Genomic DNA, 16,337 nt, shown 5'->3' on the forward strand with positions numbered 1-16,337 from the left:
GGGTGTTTCTCTTCAGCAGGGACTGGAGCACAGCGGACAGTGCAAAATACAGACAGATTATTGAGGAAAACCTGCAGCCCTCTACCAGGAAGTTGAAAATAGGAAGATGGTTCACGTTTCAACATCACAATGCACAATGCACACAAAGCACACCGCCAAAGCAATGGTAAAGTGGCTGAAGGACAAGAAGATGAATGTCCTTCAGTGGCCTAGTCAGAGCCCCGACTTAAATCCCATCGAGAATCTGTGGAATGACTTGAAGAGTGCAGTCCATGAGTGGTCACCATGCAATTTGACTGAGCTTGAACAATTCTGCAAGGAAGAATGGGCAAATATTGAACAGTCTAGGTGTGTAAAGGTAATAGAGACATATTCAAAGAGACTCATGGTTGTAATTCAAGCAAAAGGTGGTTCCACCATGTTCACCATAGACATGCAAGACACATAGCACTCAGACATACATTACATACCAACCTGGAAAGCATAGCTTACAGATTACTTGACCTTGGGGTCAATAGGTGTCCCTACTTCACACTGACATGCATACTTTCTCATGTACAGAGAGATATGAAAATAACTCCAAAAACACCACTTCAAGTCTGGGTGAGGGAAGAGAAAGACTCTAATAGATGTTCCTCCTTTCACCATTTCTGTCTATACCCCATGCAATATCTGACCCTGGACAGTCAGTGAGTGACCCTGGATAACCTGCCAAGAGTTGGTCATCTCAGTCTGAGAAGGTTTGCCTCAAGTGCTCAAAGGGGAAGGGGAACAGTCAGATTTCCTGAACAGGCTAAGTGTGCCCTCTGCAGTTATGTTACATATCCTACACTCACAGTCATCCCTGAATTATCAGTATGTAGCATGTTACAAAGTATCACTTCACACATTAGGCCTACACCCCTACAGAATAAAACCTAACATCTATCCAAAGCAAGAGACACACAACACATTTAGCAGTCTCTACAAATGTATTTTTCATTTATTTCCTTTAAAAAACAACACAATTTTTACGAGTAACTTTAACATGTCTAACAGTACCAACATCTGCATGGACTTTGATCCTGAAGATAAAAAACATGAAATTGTTCTTACTTCACCACTGCCACATTACTGTCATTAATTAACATGCCAACACAACTCACTCACCCAACCATGATCTAATAAAGATAACATACTATTGAGCTGTGGTCTTTATTGATTTGATGATTTTAATTGACATAAAGAACAATTCCTGATCAATTATTAATTGTCTGCATCATATTCCCTGTGTGTAATGTGCAGTGTGCAAAGGTGGATAAGGGAGAGTATTGGCTGGCTGAGTCAAAGTCCCTTTTTGGGTTACTAGTGTCCATGTAACAGCCTCTACTTCATGTTGTAATCATATAGTAGTACGGCCTGGATGCACCAACACCAGGTCAGGGGTGTCAAACTCATATTGCCCCAGGTGCCGCATTCGGTCTTCACTGAGGCTCGGAGGGCTGCACTGAAAATGTGTTGTATTTCCTCGCAGCGGTTATTAGGGAGCTGGACACAGCGCCCCCCCCCCCCCCCCCCCCCCCCCCCCAAAAAAAACGATTTTATTCAAACCAAACGCGGGCCGGATTAGATGTGTGTGTATTTGTGTGTGTGTGTGTGTGTGTGTTTAGACCACACAGCTTTTTTCTCCTCTTTGTATAGTAGCTGCTGCTGCTTGGCCTGCTTCTCAGAGGCAGGTGTGGACAGGAGCCATGGGCATGCCGTGGGCAGACTCTATGGGCATGTCTGCCCCCTCTCCATGTCTGTACACCTCAGTGCCAGTCTGTGTGGGCACCAGCGGCACCACTGGCAGAGCTATTGGAGAGAGACAGGCATCAGACTGGCATTACACACACTGAGACTGAAATTGCATGGCTTTTACTACAGGTCCGTAACAGTACAGTATGGGACCCCGTGTGGCTCAGTTGGTAGAGCATGGCGCTTGCAACGCCAGGGTTGTGGGTTCGATTCCCACGGGGGGCCAGTACAAAAAAAGTATGAATGTATGTACTTGTAAGTCGCTCTGGATAAGAGCGTCTGCTAAATGACTTAAATGTAAATGTAAATGTACTCTTTCAGGACATTAAGTTACCATTGGTGAGCTAATCCCCTAAAAAAAGACACTAAGGTGGTAATTATAGGAATATTAATGATGGGAGACAGACATCAACATCCCTCAGGTGAGCTCAGAGCTGTAGGGACTGAGCCTGACGACCAGGGCTAGTGAGAGGGCCCAGGTTCCTGTGAAGCGAGGCTGGGTTAGAGGGCCTGAAACAAGGGGTGCAGTCTGGGCCATGTGCCCCCTGTGGGGTCAGGCTGGCTCTGTGAGGGGGATAAAACTCTGGGGACGATGAGATCACTGTGTGTTATTCCTCTGTTTGACAGCGTGGGGGCATTACTCAGGTAGTCTCTTCCCACAGCTACTGTGGAGCACCATGAGGCTGGCGAGACAGACTTTTACTTAGGAGCACCATGCTGCTTGGTGTTATGAGGAGATCTCAGTGAAGCAACCCTGTTGACTCAGTCTGTGACACAGGTAGGAAACCAGCGTCTGAGGTTTCACGCACCTGCTGCACCGCTAAATACAGGTGTGTGTGTGTGTGTGTGTATAAAGGTGTCATGAAAGGTGATTATGATGTATTTGTTTGCTCTAGCTAGCTAAATGCATACTAGTACACAATGTATATTGACTTGTCCATGGATGCATTTGGGGGTACTCACAGCTAGGGACAGGTAGTATGACTGATGTGAAGTTGCTAGGCAACCCGACATGGCCTCCTAGTAGGTCCTGAGACAGGGTGTGATCTTGGGGTTGGGGGAACGCCATTACATTTGAGTTAGAACCTGAGGAGGACCAGAGAAGAGAATAGCTGTATACTACTACACTACTACACTGATCCAGTTACCACAACAGCTCAAAGGTTACCCTCATTAAGAATACTCTCAAGTCAGTAATGAGAGTTCACCATGAAACAGTATGATAACAACAAAAGTGAAGACACAATGCACAGTGGACAGATTAGATTGTGGGAATTGAAAGTTGACCTATTTTAGGTTTTAGGCAACCCAGTGAAAGTTAGTGGTATTCAGTTTGAGGGTTTTTACTGTAAGTATCGCTCCTCTGGAGCGTACCATGCCCTGTGCGTTGTCTCAGGCCCCCAGTGGCCCCCTCCCCCAGCAGCATCTCCTGCAGCAGGCTGTCCACGCTGGGCTCCCCCAGGAGCCTGGCCAGCTGCAGGGTCTCCACCATCTGCCAGGCCACACTCTGCAGGGGGGGCAGCATCAGCAGCAGCTCCCCAAAACGCCCCCGCTGCTCACAGGTGGCCTCGTCCAGCAGCACCTGGGCCTGGAAACGCAGCCGCCGCACTGTCTGAGGGGCCTCCAGCCCTGGGCAGTCTGAGAGACAGGGGGAGAGAGACAGAGAGACAGAGAGACAGGGGGAGAGAGACAGAGAGACAGGGGGAGAGAGACAGAGAGACAGAGAGACAGGGGGAGAGAGACAGAGAGACAGGGGGAGAGAGAGAGAGAGAGAGAGAGAGAGAGAGAGAGAGAGAGAGAGAGAGAGAGAGAGAGAGAGAGAGAGAGAGAGAGATCAATCTATACACCATACCCCATAGTGACAAAGCAAAAATAGGTTGAAGTCGGAAGTTAAAATACACTTAGGTTGGAGTCATTAAAACTCGTTTTTCAACCACTCCACATATTTCTTGTTAACAAACTACAGTTTTGGCAAGTCGGTTAGGACATCTACTTTGTGCATGACGCAAGTAATTTTTACAACAATTGTTTACAGACAGATTATTTCACTTATAATTCACTGTACCAAAATTCCAGTGGGTCAGAAGTTTACATACATTGACTGCCTTTAAACAGCTTGGAAAATTACAGAAAATTATGACATGGCTTTAGAAGCTTCTGATATGCTAATTGACATCATTTGAGTCAATTGGAGGTGTACCTGTGGATGTATTTCAAGGATTACCTTCAAACTCAGTGCCTCTTTGCTTGACATCAATGACGGTCATTATGGCCAAACAGTTCTATTTTTGTTTCATCAGACCATAGGACATTTCTCCGAAAAGTACGGTCTTTGTCCCTATGTGCAGTTGCAAACCGTAGTCTGGCTTTTTTATGGCGGTTTTGGAGCAGTGGCTTCTTCCTTGCTGAGCGGCCTTTCAGGTTATGTCGATATAGGACTTGTTTTACTGTGGATATAGATACTTTGTACCTGTTTCCTCCAGCATCTTCACAAGGTCCTTTGCTGTTCTTCTGGGATTGATTTGCACGTTTCGCACCAAAGTACGTTCATCTCTAGGAGACAGAACGTGTCTCCTTCCTTAGCGGTATGACGGCTGCGTGGTCCCATGGTGTTTATACTTGCGTGCTATTGTTCGTACAGATGAACGTGGTACCTTCAGGCATTTGAAAATTGCTCCCAAGGATGAACCAGACTTGTGGAGGTCTACAATTTTTTTCTGAGGTCTTGGCTGACTCATTTGATTTTCCCATGATGTCAAGCAAAGAGGCACTGAGTTTGAAGGTAGGCCTTGAAATATATCCACAGCTACACCTCCAATTGACTCAAATTATGTCAATCAGAAGCTTCTAAAGCCATTACATAATTTTCTGGAATTTTCCAAGCAGTTTAAAGGCACAGTCAACTTACTGTATGTAAACTTCTGACCCACTGGAATTGTGATACAGTGAATTATAAGTGAAATAATCTGTCTGTAAACAATTGTTGGAAAAATGACTTGTGTCATGCACGAAGTAGATGTCCTAACCGACTTGCCAAAACTATAGTTTGTTAACATAAATTTGTGGAGTGGTTGAAAAACAAGTTTTAATGACTCTGACCTTCTCCCTGTAGGCCGTCTCATGGCTGTTGGTGATCAGGCCTACCACCGTCGTGTCATCGGACAAACTTGATGATGGAGCTGGAGTCGTGCGTGGCCACGCAATCATGGGAGAACAGGGAGTATAAGCACACACCGCTGGGGGGCCCATGTGTTGAGAGTCTGCTTGGCGGGTTGAGTAACAGTGGTCTGGGACTTTAACGCCCCTAGTGGCGAAGGAGACGTGTTGATAGAAGTTGAGCATCACCTGTCTTAGTGATGCGGAATTAAAATCACTGGCAACAAGAAAAGCAGCCTCCGGGTGCATTGTTTCTTGCTTGTTTATAATCTTGTACAATTCGTCAAGTGCCAGCTTGATGTTGTTGTTGTCCTGAGGTGGAATATACCCAGAGTGTACAAAACATTAATAACACCTGCTCTTTCCATGACATAGACTGACCAGGTGAATCCAGGTGGAACCTATGATCCCCTATTGATGTCACTTGTTAAATCCACTTCCATCAGTGCAACTCAATAGCAGGAAGGTGTTCTTAATGTTTTGTACACTTAGTGTATTCAGCAGTCACGATAACAGTTGTAGGTACACAAAGAGCCCAGGGCAGATGAATCGAAGTCGAAGTTGAAGTCGGAATCAAGGTTATTAACTACCGATCTGATGTCCAAAAGATTCCGTCGATCATAGGACAATGATAAACGCCAAAATAATCACAAAATAGCAAAGTTGGGTCAGAGCATGTAAGATGGCAGCCATACAGTACGGCGCCATCTTTACGCAGAGTACATGAGAGACACATACATGTACAGTATGCTTATACTGAGAGACAGAGTGAAGCCACTGTGAGATAAACAATTCCTATAACACAGCCCCGAGACAAATGGGAGATTAAGAGAGACAAATCCTCAAGCTGCGGCCCTATGAGAATAGAGAGAGATGGGATTGCTGTGGGGACATTATACAATATACATCATTACTAATTGAAATGCATTATGTGTAATAAACTAAACAGAAATGATTAGAGAAAGGTTAGGTAAAGGTAGTAGGGCAGGGTCACACAGGACAGAGCTGAGCACACGTTCGGTGTGTTTATTTCTGTAGGTAGTCAGTCATCTGTGTCAGACTTGGCCTGATGCTGCTGTCTACTGCCGTGTACTGCTGTGCCTGTTTGGCCAGTCAGTCTGTCAGACCGGTGGCCTGGCTCTGCTGCTGTAATCACTGCCTCAGACCAACAGGCTGTAAAGTCCAGCAGCCAGTCACCTCTCCCTGCCAGGACCTCGCCCAGATATGAATAGTTTCTTCCCAGAACACGATGAAACCAGACCGCCAGGCCAAGACAAACCAACAGGGTGCCAAGGACAGAGCACAGAGAGAGCAGAGACAGTCCCAGGAGAGAACAACTGTGAAATAATAAGATTCCTGGTGAAAGTCTCTTCCTTTGTCTGAGGACAGAGGACAGGTGAGAAGAGGTGAGGAGGGGCAGGGGGGTGGCTGGTGGCAACCAAAGGACTGACTGACCAGGACTGAAGAAGACTATGGTCTTAAGGCAGGCAAACTCGCTGTCGGTGATGTCCAGCTCTCTCAGAGGCTTGACCAGCTCCTCCAGGATCCGGGCAGCCACCCTGGACACCTCCACCTCAGGACCGCTCACTGGGATCACAAAGAAATTACCTGCAAACACAATCCACATATGAAATACTTATAATATAAGTTAAGTAAAACTGTAAGTATAACTTTATACATTAGGTAAGTCTGCTTCCTTTATCAATATACACATATGGTAAAAGCAGCATAGCTTGTCGACATTACTAGTATCAAACATTGGGTAAATTATTTTTTCATTCTATAACAAAGATGAGAGCACATCCCAGACTCAGCTGAGATCTATATATTTTACCCAGAAGGATAATGTCATTGTAAGGCAGGGAGCGTCGAGCCACCCCTAGGATGAGGTGTTCAGCAGAGTGGGCTCGTAACAGGGATACCTGCACACAGACAAGACACAGCACAGAGACAACACACAGCAGCCATTACACAGACAGCCCTCCCTGCAACGTGAGTATTCCAACAGCTAGTGATCCAAAACCCAACACAAAGACAGCTGAATGTGACCGCCTGCTTAGACAGGTGCAGCTCACATGTTCATACAGACACGTTAAGTAGGATAACATCCAAAGTTCCATACCCTGTCGTCAACGGGGAGGCTGCAGAACTCGGGGATGCGCTTGGCCCACTGCACCAGCAGGAGGAGCTGCTGCTTCATGGACTCACACACATCCCCCACGCGCGCTATCTTCTTGGTGTTGATGTCACAGCTCATAGGGGAGGTCAGGGCTGGAAACTGAGAGTGACACACAATAATGAGAGGTTCCACATGGGCCCTAGGTGTCGGTGTAATGTGAGAATGAAGAGAGGGTTGGAGGAGATGGATGGGGCAGAGTGCAGGGGTGAGATGATGGGTGCTTGGACAATCGTGAAGGGCAGAGCAAGCAGAGGCAGGTAGGGTATTGGGTGGGGGAAAGGTCACTTCAGAGAATGGTGGTAATAGAGAATATAAGGGTGTAAGATGAGAAATGGATTTTGGATGTGTGTTGTTGGTGGGTCTGTCTCTGGAACGATGCTGTTGGATGGTGATCAGAGCCTCTTCAGCACACAGCTCACATTGAGGAGACATTGCATGAAAACTTGACCCAAATGGAAAACAGCCTGGTCAAATTTTGTGGTTCATCCATTTGTCAATCATCCAATTAATTTCTGCCGCATTCCTTTCGCATACAAAGAGGATATCTGGTTGTTATTATGTATTTGAAGCCAATTGAACGCTGGCACACAATCCAAGCCCAGGCACTGCCATTACATAGGACTGCTGTGATCAAATGTGAGTCTCTCTGGGCAATTTGGCCATTTCTAAGAAGTAACTGAATCCAGCCTGCAGCTAGAATCTCCAGGGGACCTTAATGGCCGGCTGTCTAAAGTGCAGCCTGTATCCTCTCCATCTCTAGCCCTGCCACTGCTGTGTTTCTGAGAAACAGATAAGGGGCTCTACTCTGGGCTGGATGGGAAATGGAAGCCCCTGGAGCACTTTGTGGCTGTGAATAGGGAGAGGTTTTATAGTGACAATCTCTTACCTGATGCATGCTGGCCTCTGCCTGTAGCAGTACACTGATTGACAGAGTGCCCAGCCCCTGTCCCTCTCCTCTGCGGCTGCTGATGCGGTCCCGCTCGTTCTGCACGGCTGGAAATAAAAGAATAGGAAGGGGAGAGTCCCTGGATTTCTTGTGTTAACTGTTTCACTTGGACAAAGTATACTCAATGAAGGGGTAATGTTGTAATTATAGCATACACCTATACTGAACAAAAATCTAAATGCAACACGTTAAGTGTTGTTCCCATGTTTCATGAGCTGAAATAAAAGATCCCAGGAAGTTTCCATTTGCACAAAAGCTTATTTCTCTCAAATGTTGTCCACAAATTTGTTTACATCCCTGTTAGTGAGCGTTTCTCCTTTGCCAAGATAATCCATTCACCTGACAGGTGTGGCATATCAAGAAGCTGATTAAACAGCATAATCGATTCATTACACAGGTGCACCTTGTGCTGAGGACAATAAAAGGCAACTTTAAAATGTGCAGTTTTATCACACAACACAATGCCACAGACGTCTCAAGTTTAGAGGAAGCGTGCAATTGGCATACTGACTGCAGGAATGTCCACCAGAGCTGTTGGCAGAGAATTTAATGTTAATTTCTCTATCGTAAGCCACCAACGTTGTTTTAGAGAATTTGGTAGTACGTCCAACTGGCCTCACAACCGCAGACAACATGTATGGCGTCATGTGGGCGAGCAGTTTGCTGATGTCAACGTTGTGAGCAGAGTGCCCCATGATGGCGGTGGGGTTATGGTATGGGCAGGCATAAGGTACGGACATCAAACATAATTCCATTTTATCGATGGCAATTTGAATGTACAGAGATACCGTGACGAGATCCTGAGGCACATTGTGAGGCAATTGTTTGGGGGTATCTGTGACCAACAGATGTATATACGTATACCCAGGCATGTGAAATCCATAAATTAGGGCCTAATGAATTTATTCCAATTGACTACTTCCTTATATGAACTGTAACTCAGTAAAATATTTGAAATTGTTGTATCTGGCGTTAATAATTTTTGTTATACATTTAATTTTGACACTCATCTGTATTGAGACTAGTTCAGTGCAAATTCAATTTCCAAATTCCCCATTGTATGAAAAGTAACATCTCTAATTTTGATTCTGATTTTGCCAACGTATTAAACCTGACTATGTAATTAGGCAAAGGAAGGCATGACGGGAGGCTGACAGTACAAGGCCTGATGATTGGGATTGTGTCTGACAGAGGAGACTGTCTCATAGTGACCTCTGTGCCTGTGTCATTAAAATGGATGACCTCAGCCTGATTTCAGTCTGCTCCACAAAGTCAGACAACAAGCCCCAGTCTGAGAGCAATCAGTCACCACAGCTGACCTCTCAGCAGCCAATCAGGACCCTATTAATCAAACTGGAGCTGCAGAGACAGAGAGAGAGAGACCTCTGCCTTGGAGACATGGCCGTGGGTGATGATGTCACAAATTAGTACTCCACGGAGCATAAGTGAAGTGATAGATTGAAAGTAGCTGTGGACATTCAGCAAGGAGAATAGGAGGAGTACAATTAATGATAGTTGTCAAAAATGGTTTGTTAGAATTTGTTGTCCGGATTAATGTACAATTGAAACACATTAAACCAAAGGCTTATACAAATTTTCAAAATAGCATGTTCTGATATTTTCTGGCATAGCTTTGCTGTTTCTTAAATGCTATTTGAGTGGTCTGCAAAATAAATACAGCAAATGTTTGAATCTTACTCCCTGACCATCACTAAGGGGGCTCAGCTCAGCTTCAGTTTCTCGCTTACGTAACATTCCTCTGGAATGAGGGCTCAGCAAAGAGAAGTATTTCTCTCTTGAAAAAGCCAGAGCAAATATTTGTCCATGCTCAGCCATGTTAATTATTCATGTGAGGGGCCATTCATGGATCCTCTAATCCCGTCTCTCTCTCTCCTGGTTATCTGCGGCAGCCAGTGGAAGATAAGGTCTACAGTGCACACTGCAAACAGCCACTCACTCAGTATTGCTCAAGAGAGCGGCATGTTGATCTTGTTGCTTTTCCCTCACAGTAAGAGGCGCATACACTCTTAGAAAAAAGGGTTCCAAAAGGGTTCTTCGGGCTGTCCCCATAGCAGAACCCTTTTTGGTTCCATGTAGAGGGATCTACCAGGGACCAAAAAGTTTTCTTCAAAGAGTTCTCCTATGGGATAGCCAAAGAACCCTTTTAGGTTCAAGATACCCCTGCACATCGACTCAGTACTGTCACGATCATCGTAATGTGGAAGAGAGGAGGACCAAGGCGCAGCGTGAAGTGAATACATTCTTCTATTTATTTAAGAAGAAAACCTAACCAAACTAATACAAACAACAAAACGAACGTGACGCTATATATAATAGTGCAGACACAAGCAATTAACACATAGACAATAACCCACAACCCACAATACAAAAAAGGCTACCTAAATATGGTTCCCAATCAGAGACAACGCAAAACACCTGTCTCTGATTGAGAACCATATCAGGCCAAACACATAGAAATAGACAAACCAGACATACAATATAGAATGCCCACTCAGAACAAAACATAAAACATACAAAGCAAACTATGGTCAGGGCGTGACAGTACCCCCCCTCAAGGTGCGGACTCCGGCCGCAAACCTAAACCTATAGGGGAGGGTCTGGGTGGGCATCTGTCCGCGGTGGCGGCTCCGAGCGCGGGACGTGGACCCCACTCCACCATAGTCATAATCCGCTTTGGTGGCGCCTCTGGAGCAGGGACCCTTGCAGCGGGTCCCGGACTGAAGACCATCCTAGAGGGCGCCACTGGACGGAGGGGCAGCTCCGGAATGAGGGGCAGCTCCGGACTGAGAGGCAGCTCCGGACTGAGGGGCAGCTCCGGACTGAGGGGCAGCTCCGGACTGAGGGGCAGCTCCGGACTGAGGGGTAGCTCAGGACTGAGGGGTAGCTCCGGACTGAGGGGCTAGCTCCGGACTGACGGGTAGCTCCGGACTGAAAGGCGGCTCTGGCAGCTCCTGACTGGCGGGCGGCTCTGGCGGCTCCTGACTGGCGGGCGGCTCTGGCGGCTCCTGACTGGTGGGCGGCTCTGGCGGCTCCTGACTGGCGGGCGGCTCTGGCGGCTCCTGACTGGTGGGCGGCTCTGGCGGCTCCTGACTGGCGGGCGGCTCTGGCGGCTCCTGACTGGCGGGCGGTTCTGGAGGCTCCTGACTGGCTGAATGCTCCCCGTAGCCAGGCCAGTGCGGCGAGGTGGAATAGCCTGCACTGGGCTGTGCTGGCGAACCGGGGACACCATGCGTAGGGCTGGTGCCATGTACCCCGGCCCAAGGAGACGCACTGGTGACCAGATGCGTAGAGCCAGTTTCATGGCACCTGGCTCGATGCCCAATCTAGCCCGGCCGATACGAGGTGCTGTTATGTACCGCACCGGGCTATGCCTGCGCACCGGGGACACCGTGCGCATCTCTGCATAACACAGTGCCTGCCCGGTCACTCTCTCTCCACGGTAAGCACGGGGAGTTGGCTCAGGTCTCCTATCTGGCTTAGCCACACTCCCCCTGTGCCCCCCCAAGACATTTTTGGGGCTGCCTCTCTAGCTTCCAGCCGTGCTTACGTGCAGCCTCCTCATACCGCCGCCTCTCCGCTTTCGATGTCTCCAGCTCAGCTTTTGGGCGGCGATATTCACCAGCCTTTGTCCAGGGTCCCTTACCGTCCAGAATCTCCTCCCAAGTCCATTTCTCCACAAAGCGCTGTTCCTCCATTTCACGCTGCTTAGTCCATTGATGGGGGGTTATTCTGTCACGATCGTCACATCGTAATGTGGAAGAGAGGAGGACCAAGGTGCAGCGTGAAGTGAATACATTCTTCTATTTATTTAAGAAGAAAACCTAACCAAACTAATACAAACAACAAAACGAACGTGACGCTATATATAATAGTGCAGACACAAGCAATTAACACATAGACAATAACCCACAACCCACAATACAAAACAGGCTACCTAAATATGGTTCCCAATCAGAGACAACGCAAAACACCTGTCTCTGATTGAGAACCATATCAGGCCAAACACATAGAAATAGACAAACCAGACATTCAACATAGAATGCCCACTCAGATCACACCCTGACTAAACAAAACATAAAACATACAAAGCAAACTATGGTCAGGGCGTGACAAGTACTGTTACCCCGTGTATTTATTCTTTGTGTTATTAGCGTTCTAATATTCTGTTGTTTATGAAGCATGTGACAAATAAAATTTGATTTGATTTGGAATAGCACCTTGTAGACTATACCCCACTCACTACCCCTGCCTGAGCCTCCACTACCCACCCCCGTCTGGCGTGCCTGCCAACCCCAATTCCACCCGTGGCGTTGGACATGGTTATGTAATGTGGGTAAATATTGTGATTTGTCAACTTGCATATATGCTTATGGCTTTAAAAACAAAATGCTGTGTGTGTATGTGCGTGTGTGTGCTGGTATGCTTTAAAAATATATATTTTGAATTAATAATGTGGCAATGAATTGTGTAATTACTTTGTAGTATGGTGCCATACAGTATGTAAAACATATGTCATGATTAAACAAAAAAACATCTCTCTCACCTTCCTTTCTCATGCCTGCTCGGAAACATTTCCGAAGCCTGCAGTAACGGCATTGGTTCCTCTTGTCTTTGTCCACAACACATTGCCTGCTGAACCTGCCGACACACGCACGCACGCATGCACGCACGCGCACACACACACACACACACACACACACACACACACACACACACACACACACACACACACACACACACACACACACACACACACACACACACACACACACACACACACACACACACAATTAGATACACTTCAATACAAGACAACAGTTGTAAGATTCTGTAACGCACAATCAAACACAAGTCTCACACTATGGGCTTCTGTAATTATGATGGCGTCAGAGACTATGACACAGAAGTTGGCTTTCTATTCTTGGCCAATGCAACTCTCATACTTTTCCCTTCACAATGGATGTGGTTGAGAACTGAACCACCAGAAAAAGTAATCAGTTATTGAGATGGGGGTTGAACACTGTAAAAGAAAGTACTTTACCAGAATTTCAGCTAAAAAAATTGACCAGCTGCCCTAGTCGTTGGCAGTAAATTTGTCTCTGTATTGTCATGTGGGTCGGAGGTGGACAATAGTGAGCATAATAATAATTCCAATGATCTGCGAGCAGGCCTTTCTAATCAACCTGGCCCGGGTATCCTGGAAGGATATTGACCTCATCCCATCAGTCGAGGATGCCTGGTCTTTCTTTAAAAGTAATTTCCTCACCATCTTAAATAAGCATGCCCCTTTCAAAAAATGTAGAACTAAGAATAGATATAGCCCTTAGTTCACTCCAGACCTGACTGCCCTTGACCAGCACAAAAACATCCTGTGGCGGACTGCAATAGCATGGAATAGTCCCCACGATATGCAACTGTTCAGGAACTGAATACACACAGTCAGTCAGGGAAGCAAAGGCTAGCTTTTTCAAACAGAAATTTGCATCCTGTAGCTCTAACTCCAAAAAGTTTTGGGACATTGTAAAGTCCATGGAGAACAAGTGCACATCCTCCCAGCTGCCCACTGCACTGAGGCTAGGTAACACGGTCACCACCGATAAATACATGATCATCTAAAATTTCAATAAGTATTTATCTACGGCTGGCCATGCTTTCCTCCTGGCTACCCCAACCCCGGCCAACAGCTCCACACACCCCGCAGCTACTTGCCCGAGCCTCCCCAGCTTCTCCTTCACCCAAATCCAGATAGCAGATGTTCTGAAAGAGCTGAAAAACTTGGACCCATACAAATCAGCTGGGCTAGACAATCTGGACCCTCTCTTTCTAAAATTATCCGCCGCCAATGTTGTAACCCCTATTACCAGTCTGTCCCTCTCTTTCGTATCGTCCGAGATCCCTAAAGATTGGAAAGCTGCTGTGGTCATCCCCCTCTTTGAAGGGGGTGACCTATATCCATCCTGCTCTGCCTTTCTAAAGTCTTTGAAAGCCAAGTTCATAAGCAGATCACTGACCATTTTGAATCCCACCGTACCTTCTCCGCTGTGCAATCCGGTTTTCGAGCTGGTCACGGGTGAACCTCAGCCACGCTCAAGGTACTAAACGATATCATAACTGCCATCGATAAAAGACAGTACTGTGCAGCCGTCTTCATCGACCTGGCCAAGGCTTTCAACTCTGTCAATCACCGTATTCTTATCGGCAGACTCAATAGCCTTGGTTTCTCAAATTACTGCCTCGCCTGGTTCACCAACTACTTCGCAGACAGAGTTCAATGTGTCAAATCGGAGGGCCTGTTGTCCGGACCTCTGGCAGTCTCTATGGGGGTACCACAGGGTTCAATTCTCGGGCCGACTCTTTTCTCTGTATATATCAACGATGTCGCTCTTGCTGCGGGTGATTCCCTGATCCACCACTACGCATACGACACCATTCTGTATACATCTGGCCCTTCTTTGGACACTGTGTTAACAAACCTCCAAACGAGATTCAATGCTATACAACACTCCTTCCCTGGCCTCCAACTGCTCTTAAACGCTAGTAAAACCAAATGCATGCTTTTCAACCGTTCACTGCATGCACCTGCCCGCCCGACTAGCATCACTACTCTGGACGGTTCTGACCTAGAATATGTGGACAACTACAAATACCTAGGTGTCTGGCTAGACTGTAAACTCTCCTTCCAGACTCAAACATCTCCAATCCAAAATCAAATCTAGAATCGGCTTTCTATTTCGCAACAAAGCCTCCTTCACTCACGCCGCCAAACTTATCCTAGTAAAACTGACTATCCTACCGATCCTCGACTTCGGCGATGTCATCTACAAAATAGCTTCCAATACTCTACTCAGCAAACTGGATGCAGTCTATCACAGTGCCATCTTTTTTCTTACCAAAGCCCCTTATACCACCCACCACTGCGACCTGTATGCTTTAGTCGGCTGGCCCCCGCTACATATTCGTCGCCAGACCCACTGGCTCCAGGTCATCTATAAGTCTATGCTAGGTAAAGCTCCGCCTTATCTCAGCTCACTGGTCATGATAACAACACCCACCCGTAGCACGCGCTCCAGCAGGTATATCTCACTGGTCATCCCCAAAGCCAACACCTACTTTGGCATCCTTTCCTTCCAGTTCTCTGCTGCCAGTAACTGGAACGAATTGCAAAAATCGCTGAAGTTGGAGACTTATATTTCCCTCACTAACTTTAAAAATAGCCCACCCAATCTACCTACCTCATCCCCATATTGTTTTTAATAATTTTTCTGCTCTTTTGCACACCAGTATCACTACTTGCACATCATCATCTGCTCATCTATCACTCCAGTGTTAGTCTGCTAAATTGTAATTACTTCGCTACTATGGCCTATTTATTGCCTTACCTACTCACGCTATTTGCACACACTGTATATCGACTTTCTTTTTTTCCTACTGTGTTATTGACTGTACACTTGTTTATTCCATGTGTAACTCTGTGTTATTGTTTGTGTCGCACTGCTTTGCTTTATCTTGGCCAGGTCGCAGTTGTAAATGAGAACTTGTTCTCAACTAGCCTACCTGGTTAAATAAAGGTGAAATATATATATATTTTTTTTAAACACTGTGGCACTGACGTCAGTAGCCATAAAGTGCTTTGAAAGGCTGGTCATGGCTCACATCAACAGCATCCTCCCGGAGACCCCAGACCCACTCCAATTCGTTTACCGCCCCAACAGATCCACAGATGACGCAATCTCATTCGCACTCCACACTGCACTTTCTCACCTGGACAAAAGGAACACCTACATATGTGAGAATGTAGTTCATTGACTACAGCTCAGCGTTCAACACCATAGTGCCCATGAAGCTCATCACCAAGCTAAGAACCCTGGGACTAAACACCTCCCTCTGCAACTGGATCCTGCACTTCCTGACGGGCCACCCCCAGGTGGTAAGAGTAGGCAACAACACATCTGCCACCCTGATCCTTAACACTGGGGCCCCTCAGGGGTGTGTACTTAGTCCCCTCCTGTATTCCCTGTTCACCCACGACTGCATGGCTAAACACGACTCCAACACCATCATTACATTTGCTGACGACACAACAGTGGTAGGCCTGATCACCGACAATGATGAGACGGCCTATAGGAAGGAGGTCAGAGAACTGGCAGTGTGGTTCCAGGACAACAACCTCTCCCTCAATGTGAGCAAGACAAAGGAGCTGATCGTGGACTACAGGAAAAGGCAGGCCGAACAGGCCCCCATTAACATCGACCGGGCTGT

The 16,337-nt window shown here is 46.7% G+C and overlaps 1 protein-coding gene across 3 annotated transcripts in view; it reads right to left on the minus strand.

Annotated features, from left to right (window-relative positions):
• LOC129854272 (hepatocyte nuclear factor 4-beta-like) overlaps window positions 1-16,337 on the minus strand; it is a 40,685-nt gene that overhangs the window by 17,221 nt on the left and 7,127 nt on the right. Inside the window, exons 3-10 of one of the 3 annotated variants that reach the window (XM_055921123.1) lie at window positions 12,622-12,716; window positions 7,998-8,104; window positions 7,055-7,210; window positions 6,767-6,854; window positions 6,388-6,540; window positions 3,151-3,414; window positions 2,740-2,862; window positions 953-1,833 (exon numbers count right to left, since the gene is read on the minus strand). In XM_055921123.1, the coding sequence (XP_055777098.1) occupies window positions 1,706-1,833; window positions 2,740-2,862; window positions 3,151-3,414; window positions 6,388-6,540; window positions 6,767-6,854; window positions 7,055-7,210; window positions 7,998-8,104; window positions 12,622-12,716 (1,114 nt within the window). In that variant the 3' untranslated portion in view covers window positions 953-1,705. Of the gene's footprint in view, window positions 1-952; window positions 1,834-2,739; window positions 2,863-3,123; window positions 3,415-6,387; window positions 6,541-6,766; window positions 6,855-7,054; window positions 7,211-7,997; window positions 8,105-12,621; window positions 12,717-16,337 lie in introns of those variants that run through there. The other 2 variants (XM_055921122.1, XM_055921124.1) reach the window with 2 other exon arrangements.

Source organism: Salvelinus fontinalis, chromosome 4 (genome assembly GCF_029448725.1).
Source record: "Salvelinus fontinalis isolate EN_2023a chromosome 4, ASM2944872v1, whole genome shotgun sequence".
Classification (NCBI taxonomy): domain Eukaryota; kingdom Metazoa; phylum Chordata; class Actinopteri; order Salmoniformes; family Salmonidae; genus Salvelinus; species Salvelinus fontinalis.